Source organism: Bombus vancouverensis, chromosome 1, assembly GCF_051014615.1.
Source record: "Bombus vancouverensis nearcticus chromosome 1, iyBomVanc1_principal, whole genome shotgun sequence".
Classification (NCBI taxonomy): Eukaryota; Metazoa; Arthropoda; class Insecta; order Hymenoptera; family Apidae; genus Bombus; species Bombus vancouverensis.
The window spans coordinates 773449-785711 of record NC_134911.1 but is presented as its reverse complement, the minus strand read 5'-3'; the positions used below and the strand labels follow the sequence as shown (position 1 = coordinate 785711).

Genomic DNA, 12263 nt, shown 5'->3' with positions numbered 1-12263 from the left:
GGGGCAACCTGACCGATTTCAATGATCTTGGAATATGTTGTTACAGTCAAATTTCTGAACAACTTTTCCCTATATGCACATATAACCGCCACAACGCGCCCCTTGGCTTTAATTTTTAGATACTGGTCTGGTCCAACCTATAATCCATCGATTTTTCTTTTTTATTTATACAATATCAAAAACGATTATATTTCTCATTAATGAATTAAGCTTAGGTTGGGCTGTATAAAAATGTGGACACCTATTCCACGATAAAGTGGAATCATAAGTTACATTTAATTGAAAGTTTTTGCAAGTATCTTGAAAACTAAGATCCAGCGGCGCAGCGGTTATACGCATGTAGTTGTAGGAAAGTATGGTTCAGGATGTTACTCATGATAACAATTCAAGGTCATTGAAATCTGTTAATAATTGTCGAAACAATTTTGATTACTTTATGTAAATATTTATTCCAAAATTCAACTGATGAGACGCTTCACATATACATCGAACAAGAATGGAATTATATAGTATATCACGGAATTTATTACAAGAAATCTAAAACATTTAATCTAATATTACCCACTATCATCTTCAGACAACAAGCAATTTTGCAATACAAATGTAACTTTCTTACTTGGCGATGAATTTTACGATAACACCCATTAAACCCATTAAAGTATTTTCAATACTTAGCACTAAATAATGTTTAACATTCAAATAATTTTGCACGTATAAATTCATATTGTATTTGTAGCTACTTTCGTTTCGTATCACCATTAAATGCCTTTGATTCTAAATGGCTTCAGATTTAAACTGAAAGATTACAATTTATTTAGCAATAGTGTAAGATTTATTAAAGTTTTATAAAATATATTTAAAGATTAGATACAAGTCTTCTGGCACATATTCTTTAAAAAATTTTAGTTCATTAACGCAAACATTTTTCAGATTAAATCAAATTTCTGGTGCTCTTGTTAATAAGTTAAAAGATATCTATCTACTTCCACATATATATATCAAAAGTATTTATTTCTAAAAGAAAATTTAAAAAATAAACACAAATATATTCACACATATAAACACAGAAAATTAAGTTTCTAATTTTTAAGGTATGTTCAAAATTATATACATTGGAATAGAAGACGATAAAAATTAATTTTAAATTTAAATACTAACATACTGGTTGACATTGTACGATATAAATGTAATTTTATTACTCTCGTTTATAATCGGTTTCCTGCTGAGTACTTTTCGAGTTACGTCACGGAAGATAACCATAGGTCACGTACCGTTACTTACAAAAGTGGAATTACTAATCATATCATTTGATAACCGATTAACTTATATGTTTGAAGTAATTTTATTTAACTCAATGGCAAGTCACGTCTAATCGACAATGGAAAGTTTCGTGATACTTTTGTCCTAATTCTATCCTTTTAATATTTCATCGGAATTTGTTTTTTTTTTAAGATTCTAGTAATAAATTACTTTGCAAGATTTATGTATACGATACAGTCGCAATAAACATATCGCATATCACAACAAACATTTTGCAATTATTTTGTAGATGTTGTTTTGAAAAATTTACAATTTAATTTTTCCATCTACCCGAAAAATAGAATTTTTTATTCTTTCTACTATAAAAATGTTGGTATATTATTGTTTGGTATCATTCAATTCAAATAACTTTTATGGAAAATAATGGTTTCAATAATATTAAACGCACATAAATTATACTTTGCCAAATTTAAATGAATCCTTTATTAGATGTTAAGAGTATGAATGTCATTTTATTTACTATGATAGGTATGTTACTGAAAACTATGAAAAAATTCATTTGTAAATTTTTACAACATTCATTTCTTTGCACATTCTAAAGTACTTATCTAATTACATTAAATATGTAAATACATATATATTTATTTTTCTGTACTTTATTACGTAACAATGAAAAATTTAAGGATATATAATCAAATTACTACGGTATTCCTATATTACATATTTCAAAACTTTATTCACAGTACTAGTTAGTCAAATAATGTGTTTAATGTAGTATTGGTAGATAGTTTGAAAATAATCGAAGACAAAGGAATTAAATAATAAATAATATATAATATAAAACAAAATTTAGGAGATATTATGATTTATAGAAATCAGTACGGAGTACCAAACAAAAGTCTGAAACCTACCAAATAAAGATGTTTCATTTTTATCCTCATTTTCAAAATAGTAAAATGTTAGTATCATGAATAAATAAATAGATTGCAAATAAAATTTGTTTTCTATCGAAAATGCTATCGAATATTTTTTTGTACTTTTTGTCATTCTGTTTTCACTTTTCAGTATTTCAAAAGAATGATTTTTAATTTTTACTTGATTTTCTCTTCTTGCGTGTTCTAAATAATTTCATACATATTATACAATATTTATATCAAGGCTGTATCATCATTCATAATACCATTGAATAACACTAACCATACAAGTGAATAACACTATGAAATTTCTAAAACCAAACTTCTATTAAGGACATCATTCACAAATTTTGGAACAATTCGTTTTCATGTTATAGTATTATATCTTAGAAAATTCAGTTGGGATTATATGACCAGTAACGTAGTGTAATTGTAATCAAGGCTTTTGCACAATACTGTAGGTTCTTCATACATACACGCCATTCTTCGTTTTTTCTTTGGCGTATAATATAAAACACGATGATATTAAAAAGAAAAATTCGTAGCGATATCCTGAATACTCCGTTTAACCGAAGAAAAGAAATGTTTCATGGCGCTATCATTTTACATTCTTGATAATCGTCTTGGCTGCCGCATATATCATAGTAGTTACTGAAAAAGTGGAGCAACATGACATGTTGCTCGATAAAAATGAAATCCACTGTCTGATGCTATAGAAACTTACTTCGTTATTAAATCGTTTCAAAGAAAAACATATCTGTCTCGTCAAATTCTACGCTGTAGAATATGATGAACGCAAGGAATAATTAATTGTCGTGTGCAGCATTTATCTATAATTCTTATGTTTTTAACATATGACGTATATTTACTGTTTGAGTTTGAACGTCTAACAGTAAAATTTATTGTAAATTATTGTCTTTTGGAGATATGAAGCAATTTTCGACTATCAATTGTGTTAATGAAAATAATCTCATGATATGCAAAATGTAAATGGACAATAATATTATACATACAAAAAGCTTATTATAAAGATTTTACATAAAAAAATAAATTTTAAAAAGTGGGTTAAAATTAATGTATACGAGACTTTTTAACAGCCACGTTGAATACACGAAGAACATTATACATATATGTATGAAACTTAACTTTTTTACTCTCGATTGGACTAATAAGTTACTAATTATTTAAACAGCAAATGTGATTGTTTTTGGTAAAGCTTAATATATTATATATTCTTTATAAAATCATTCAGAAAAATATGTTTCTATTACTTATTACCTAAAAATTAAATTTTCTCAAACGGTAAACAAATTGGATCTGAAAAGGTTAATAAGTTAATCTTGACACACATGCATGACATTTTCGTGTTATATGTGTTATTACGCGTATTACAACCATTGCTAGACATCGATGGTAGATACTAAGACAAAATATCGCATTATTAAATCTGTTTAGCAGCTTAAAGGTTATTGATCAATGCCGTTTTTCTTTATTTCTAAAATATTAAAATAATCTGTCAACCATTAGTATCAATTTCATAAAAATCTGCAATAAGTTTAATAACTGTGCAAATAAAAGTGTAATGAAATCCGTCCGTGTAAATAAATAATTTATTAAATTTAGAAATATAGATAAATTAAAAGAAAAGATCGCTTTTAATTTTAAAAAGTGCAACGCCTTCAGGCCGCCCGATCAATATCCATTATTAATTCCTTTAATTTTTATATAGTAAAAGGTGCTACCTGTTCGAAAGCAATGACCGTTGAAAAAAATCTGTCGAAACGAAAAAGGACCTGAAAAAGTGTCGAAACTTAATAGGAGAGCAAAAGAAACATTATAAGAGATTAAGCGGAATATATCGATACTTCGCAGACAGTGTTCACCAGCTGGAGATTATAGCCATTGCCCATCCTGATGGCAGACTAGATTAAGTTACTATACAACTTTTTCATATATGTACAATAATGTACATATATGTATATATACGTTCTCGTATGTGCTCGTCGTTCTTTTCACCTTTCCTTTTACGAGTCAGAACATATTGGATTACAGAAACTTGCACGTAAACAGTGGATTCGATCACTTTCATACGGAAGAATTGCTTGTTCTGTAAGTATTAGTGTATGCCGCGTATATGCATCGAAAGAGAGAATTATAATAAAGTCCTGTACACGATATACGGGTAAATAACTGCTCTTGTTATCGTTTTCTGTTTCTTCGTCGTTGGTCGAGGTAACGAAACACAATGAAAACAAAGAAATGCAAGGAACACATGCAAAATCAATTGATCAATTATTGGAAATGCAAATTTTATGTGTGAAATACAAAATTGTATCGTATTATGTATTTTTCTTAAACTTTCATTTAATTTGATTGCTTTCTTATGTTGAATTTTTGCAATTATTCATGTTAGAAAAATATCATCGTTGTAATGTAAATATACCAAATCGTATTATATATACTTCTGTTAATACTTACTGGGTGTCATCAGCGTTTACTGTGAATTACGCGCGTCATAATAAGCAGCGATGTATGCAAAGTTAGAACACGAACAAGAAAAAATATTGTGTAGCAAATAGCAAACGAGTTCAGGTTTCGGCATGTGGTGAAAACGTGTGTGCCTCGACTTTGCCGTGTCGCATGTTAACTGATGCGTGCTCCTTCTTACCCCTTGTTGTAAGTAGCGCGTAGCACTAACATTCTAGTGACTAACTTCAGATAAGGGATTTCATCCATAATCAATCTTTCATCCGCCATCGGACACTAGGATGCACCGCTTATCAGTAAAACAAGAATATAATATATTGAAAATTTTATATACAGTGTTTTTAAAATGTTTCGTGATACTTTTAGGGGTATATTTTGGTAGCTAAAATGATGGAAAAATATCATGTAAATACAGGTTCAGTTGCAAATACTTTATTTTCGAATTATGATTTTTGAAGTTAAATATTAAATAAAATTTTTAAAGCAATTAGAAATATTTTTCTTATAATATTGCTTTGCAAATATGATCTTTGTAAATGACAAGCTTTTGCTATGCTTATATATTTATTAGAAATTTTAACGAATACTTTGTTTTTATCCGGTTTTATCTGGAAAATTGCGTAGGATAATCTATAAGTGAAAATATATAAAGAATGTTATGAGAAATTTAGTAAATGCTTTATTATAAAATCTACGTTTCATTCATTTTTCAAAATTATAAGTAGATATTGAACACAATATAAAACATACATATATAGTGTATAAATAGGAAAATGTTTACTTATAAATTCAACTAATTGTATTATGAAAAGCTTATAAAAATTATAAATATATAAAACAAATTCCAAACTTTTATTTTGAAAATAAAATAATTACAAAATAATTAAGTCGAATTTTGTATAAGGTTTTTCCTATCAATTTGCTTGCTAGTCAAAGTTTAACTTTTACAAAAGATATATTTTTATATTTTGTTGTAGAATATGAAAAATAGCTGCAACTATAGTTATTGAATTATTTTAAAACTAAGAACATAATATGAAGGTAACTTATTACAACAAACACGATTGATTTTTCGTATCCTATAATGAAAAATTTGTAGTTACATGTTTCACATAATATTAAATATTTACTGATAATTCTGTAATAACATGTTTGCAGCCAAATCTAATGTTTCTTTTATTTTCACTTGATAATTATATGTTTGCAGTTTCGTAACAAAAACGTAAAACATTTTGTATATCGAAATACGAAGAAATCCAGAAAATTCGATTTTTAAGACTTTATTATGAGAAACACTAAAATACTTATAATTGTGTAGGTTATGCTATGGCAAAATCATATTGATATTTTATTGGAATATATTCTTTAATGAAGAACTTAGAGAAGTTATAATTGAATAACCCATCCAAGCGCTTGATGCGACATTAAATAATACAAATTGAAAAAAATAAAATTTTTCACTAATATGGATAGTGCAATATAATTTTAAAATTGAATAAATTGTTTTAAAAACACTCTTAACTTTATAATTATTACCTGAGTATCGATAATTAATTTGTAATTCATATTCGGGGTCATCATTTCAATCAATGCAATCAAATAACACACCACCAAATACCGCATATTTTCATATTTCTCTCGCTACAGCAAGAATTAATCAGCTTGCGACTAATATTTAGAGATCTACTTACAACCTGGGTAGAGGAGCATGCAGTATTTTGTACCGTACATGTACGTATATACGTACTTATGTGTTACTATATAGTGTATAAGGCTAATTCCTTACTTGTGTGCACTTGTATGTTTATAAATGTGTATATTTCTCCCCCTACTTTTTTTTGTATTCGATCGATGATTAATACAGCGCATCTTGCCATTCGAATGTACATACCGAAGAACTATGTCGTTAAACCTTTATGAGAAATGTATGGTGTGAATAGAACTCATTTTTTATAGAAATCATAGTTGCATTTTGTTATTTGTTCTTTCGGCTCACGTTCACGTTTCACCTGTATCGTATCATATATTGTCCATCCTTCACTGTAAATATTGTAGTTCACCTAAAATCGATCAGTTACTTAAGGCTATATTCTCGACTACGAAGAAACTGGCAATTCTATTTTTTTGCTACAATACCTTCACTTTTGTATTTTATTCGGAGGAGTAGAAAATTTCTGAACTATACATTCAATAATACTTTTTTAATATGTTTAGTACTTTAATACTTAAATATAGCTTAAATATTTAATTATTTACGAATATTATAATTTATATTATAATTTATATTTATATTATAATTTTAAATACAGCCGATACGATGTAACTGTCGCCACGACTTTTCGGATACTAAATTTGTCAAAAAAATATTTTGGATAAAAGTTAATCAACTTTCAATCAGCTACAAATTGCGATATAAGAAATTTTCAACAAAAATTGTTTTTTTGACGAAAACTCAAGATTACCTTCAATATTTTGGAACGATGTTACGTATTTTTGAATCGATATTGTTGTAGCTAATGTTAAATTCAACAAGGTGAACAGCCTACTATATCACGACCTAGAAACAACATATCTAAACCTTGAAATATTGGCATACTCAAGGGAAATCTTATTGTTAAAAATTATTTTACGTCGACCAAATTGTACATTTCAAACTGGTGAGCTTCGAAAAGAAAAATGTTAGTCATACGCATATTACAAAAAGAGTATAAACAGCGCGTAAATTTAAACATACATTGTATAGTGTAAGAGTGCGGTCAATTATGATGAATATTCCAATTATGGTTTACAATTTTCTAACCACAATTCTGAACTATACAGTACTTTTGTTTTTTTTTTCTTTGTACTGATTACTGCTGCAATGCCGTCACAACGAATTTCTTGGCATGTTTTGCGACTACGCTGATGTTTATGCCCCTTTTGTGATATACGTATGATTAACATTTCTCTGTTTGAAACTCACCATTTTTGAAATGTGTAATTTGATTGAAATAAAATAATTTTTAACGATAACATTTCACGATTCATGGTTATTGCAAAGACAAAGTATAGTAGGTCGTTGAACTCGTCTTAACATCAGCTACGGGAGTATGGAATCAAAAGTACGTAATGTTGTCTAAGAAAATCAAGGTGGCCATGACTTCTTGTTGAAAAAAAATAATTTTTTTGTTAATTTCTTACATCGCAATATGCAGCTAATTGAGTGCTGATTAACTTTTATTCACAACGTTTTTTTGTCAAATTATCAGCAGTGCCTGAAAACTCGTGACGACAATTATATGGACAGCAATAGTATTTTAATTAATAATATTCTACTTTATGTAGTGCATTATTGAAAATTTTGAAAAAATTATATTTGGAAATTTGCATTTTTCGTTTACATAATGTACATAAGAGACAAATTTCTACTAATGAATAATGTAAAAATCAATTTTGTTAATAATATAAAATTCAATTTTATGTTACATAATTTTTTATTCTTTATATGTTTGAGGTAATATCGTACAAAATATGATATAAATCATATATATAATAAAATAAATCGATAGCCGGTTTCATAATTTCGACAAACAAAAGAAAAGATACAAAATAGTTATTCTAATCGTTCAATTCTAATAGTACGATATTTGTGTATAACTTTCTAATAAAATGTTTGCAACCAAACTTACTACTTTTTTTTTATATTAGTTTTGAAGTTATATGTTAGCAGTTTGTCGAGATTCATATATAATTTACGTATACGTTCAGGATTATATCTCAGTGGCCTTGAAAATTAATTGATTTTAGACAGACTGTAGTCATTATTCAACTCCAACCTGTCCCGATACCTATCGTTTACCTTCTCTCTTTTTTTATTCACTCTCGCGTCTATGTTCGCACTCGTGCACTTAGTTTATGTACATATGCATATTAGTTTTAGAGAAAATAAATGCACCTCACATGCGTGTGGCAACCTTGCTAATAGCTCACGTACATATCGTAGTACTATAGTTCATGTTATGGTGAGTACATTTTGTTTTTAACTCCATCAAGAAAAACTCGGGTCCGATATGTAATGTTCATTATCATCCTTCGAAAGTACATTCAATCAAAGAGAATAGTAATTTTTAACTTTTTCGTGGATACTAACGAAACCAAAGTTAAAATATTTCAGGACCACCAAAAAAAATATAGTAAATTATTCGAACACGTACAAAGACCTTTTATGAATGTGTTATGTGTAGTATACGAAACATTTCGAAATTTCATTTGCATTGCAATCAGTCCGAATTATTATGATTGCGTGGGTAAATATATATATATATATTTATATATATATATAATATATATATAATATATATATATAATATATATTATATATATATTATATATATAATATATATTATATATATATATTATATATATATTATATATATATATATATATATATATATTTACCCACGCAATCATAATAATTCGGACTGATATATATATATATGGTTTTTAATTATTTTTAATTTTAAATTATTACAATAATTGTGATATAAATATACACCTTATAATAATTTGAAGTACTCTCAGAACTATTTTTGGATGATAACATTTTTATAACCATAGGACGCGTACCACTAGTTCAAAACCGCTGAAACAGGTTATTCTAGTCTTGTTCTATCATTTTTTAAAATTAAATATGATGACATGGAAATTACGGAAGCTGCATTCTATATCGGACTTGAGTAATTGATCAATGAGCTACAGTTTTCTCGTGATTTTGCCGAATGTTTGCATATGTAAATGTATCTTTGTATCGTGCTTGCTTTGCTTTGATCTTACTAACGATAATGCTATTAATGAATTAATTTATCTTTTAGTTTAGAGTCACTTATCATGGATTATCTAAAAAATTTAAATATCGTTTGTATTGACGTGAATATATAATATTAGTATGAAAATCGAGAAGATGAATTACGAAAATAATAGTTTTTTTGCAGTGAATCGAGACTGACGGTAATATTTATTAACGGCAAGATTTTGCAAAAATTTAGAAACAAATAATACGTGCAATTTGTGTAATAATTAGTATCAATTAAGCGAATGTCTAACAAGTAGCGTATACGATCTAATTCTATTTAAAGCTTAAGAAAGATCTTCTTAAGTTTTATTCAAATTAGCCAAATTACCTAAAAAACAACTTGAATATAAAATTTGTTATTTAGTTGATTTGGCCTATTCTTTCAAGTTTCCCTGCTGTTCTCTATTAAACAATTTTGTCTTCAAGTCATTTGTATTTCAATCACTAAGTCATTTAAATTATGAAAACGTGTTATTTTGCTTGACTTTACACATACTCTGCAGTTTGCAATGAAATTTTAATTCTTACAACCATTTCTTGACTTGAAGAAAACAATTCTTAGATAATGTGCAGTTTATCGTATAAATTATATTTATCATACATTTATACATACAGAACTTCGTCTATATGAATTAAACGAAATTGTAATTAATGCTTTATTAATTATACCTTTACCGATTGATATCTGGATATAAATTTTTACTATACGAAAAATCATAGATAGTAAGGAGAATCAGTAACCTATTATAGTAATTTCATTCATATAAACTCCTTGTCTCTCGATAAATTCATGCAAATGCAGTTTTACTATGATGTTATTCCTATTTCATCGTTTTCCTACATATCCTTCAGCGTAATTTTAGGTATTCATTTTTAATTACATGTACACGTACAGTAAGGATATTTATATTCATATGCCCCTAAGTGAAGAAACTTGATTTATATACATTGCATCTCATAAATATAATTTTTAATTCTGTACAACATGATAAAATCTAATTAAAACTATATAACTATAAATTAAAACTAACTATATAAGAAAGTCAAATAGTAAAAATTATTGAAAATTAGAAGATAATTAATAAAATATTCTGTTATGTTTGTTCTATTATGAAACGAATATAAATTAGATTTCAATCGCTTTTGTTTGTCTCAGTCGATAGAACTTATCCCTTAAAGAAAATGTGGAGAAGAAAGAAAAAAAAATTGTTTCTCAATACAACTTCAAACATTGCAAACTTCGTTCCTTATCACATTAATCACGACACACAAGAATTAAAAATTTTTTGACGATTTTATATCTATGAGACGCAGTGTATGTTATATGGATTATTTCTTTCGCGACAGATTTATACAGGCGAAGTTCTACTGTAATGTTATTCCTATTTCGTGTTTTTTCATCCATCTCCTCCATTTTAACTTGACTTTAAGTCAAATAACTTATCATGCGAAAAGTTTTTGAAGAATTGCGGCATAAAAATGTAAAATAATATCGAAAAAGCTTACATCTATACACAATGCTTTTTGTCTATACACAATTATTGTAGATACTTATATGTATAACTAAAATAAAATTCGCATGAAGTTTCAAATGCTTAATGATAAAAAAAAAAATACAAGCTTGAAATTAGATTACTCGAATTCAAATATTTTGAATAATTATTAATCTCAACTACAGCAAGGCGTTAATATCTGCAAAATTCTTATAATTAATCGTTAGATAATACAAAATTAAGCTAAATCTCAAATTGCATTGGTCACGAATAAGGGAAATGATTAATTATTTTGTTCCAGACAATACACTATTGGCAATAGACTCGGTGCCTTCTCATGGGATAGTCCAACCTCCACCTTATATTTCACCTCCTAAACTTGATGAACCTCAGAAGCAGAAAATCCAAGAGATCTTGAAGGCCCCTCCCACATGCCAGAAAATACAAACGTGTGATAAGCAACAGACGACTGTCAGCTATGGCCAACAGTCAGCTCATCCTCCGAATATTTACGCTCATGATATTCGACGAAATCTGTGCAACAGTAACGATAAATTTTTCGAACAGAGTAAAACATCACATTACAACGACTTGCAACACGACTGTGACCAACGTCAGATCGTGTATATGCGAAATGCCAGAAATCAGCAATACTATGCGTCTGGAAAAGACGTTAGTCGACAATTTTACACGCTACCATCGAGAAGATTACAGAGGGACGTCGAACCACCTCGAAGTGTCACGCCGGATATCACGAGGGGTCTTGGACGGAGTTCGTTGAGTACGATGCATGTGATTGCCAGGCATGGCCAGAAGGTAGAACAGGATCCTAATCGCCATGGCTCTCAGATGGAATTGAGTAAAAGAACACCAGAGATCATCGAAATGGAGAATAGATTAATGCAAAGTCAGGAGCAACAACAGATTGTGGATTTCAGAAATAGGTGGGTAACGGTTAATTGGGTAAATAGATGTGACAATACAGCAGAGTCTTAATTAGCGGAATGAAGAATTCACTGGAGATTAGCTCAGTTTGACACGTTATATTTGACATTCGACAATTGAACAAGAATAAGAATTGAAACGAATTCTTACATCTTTATTCACAAGTTTTTATTTTTGCCGAATACCGATACTTACCAAATAGTTTAGAATAAACAGTTTTCTCTCATACGAAAACAAAATTACTCGGTTATAATCATCGGAAACGGTCGATTATTTAAACGGTGTGTGTCATGCTTACTTCGGATAATTTCGAGATTCTACTATAAATGTGGC

General features: G+C 28.3%; 1 protein-coding gene across 2 annotated transcripts in view; it reads left to right on the top strand.

Moving 5' to 3' along the window:
* Positions 1-12263, top strand: part of gukh (NHS actin remodeling regulator GUK-holder) — a 223191-nt gene that overhangs the window by 202981 nt on the left and 7947 nt on the right. For both annotated transcript variants that reach the window (XM_076624780.1, XM_076624435.1), the window contains one exon: positions 11287-11929. In XM_076624780.1, the coding sequence (XP_076480895.1) occupies positions 11287-11929 (643 nt within the window). The remainder of the gene's footprint in view (positions 1-11286; positions 11930-12263) is intronic.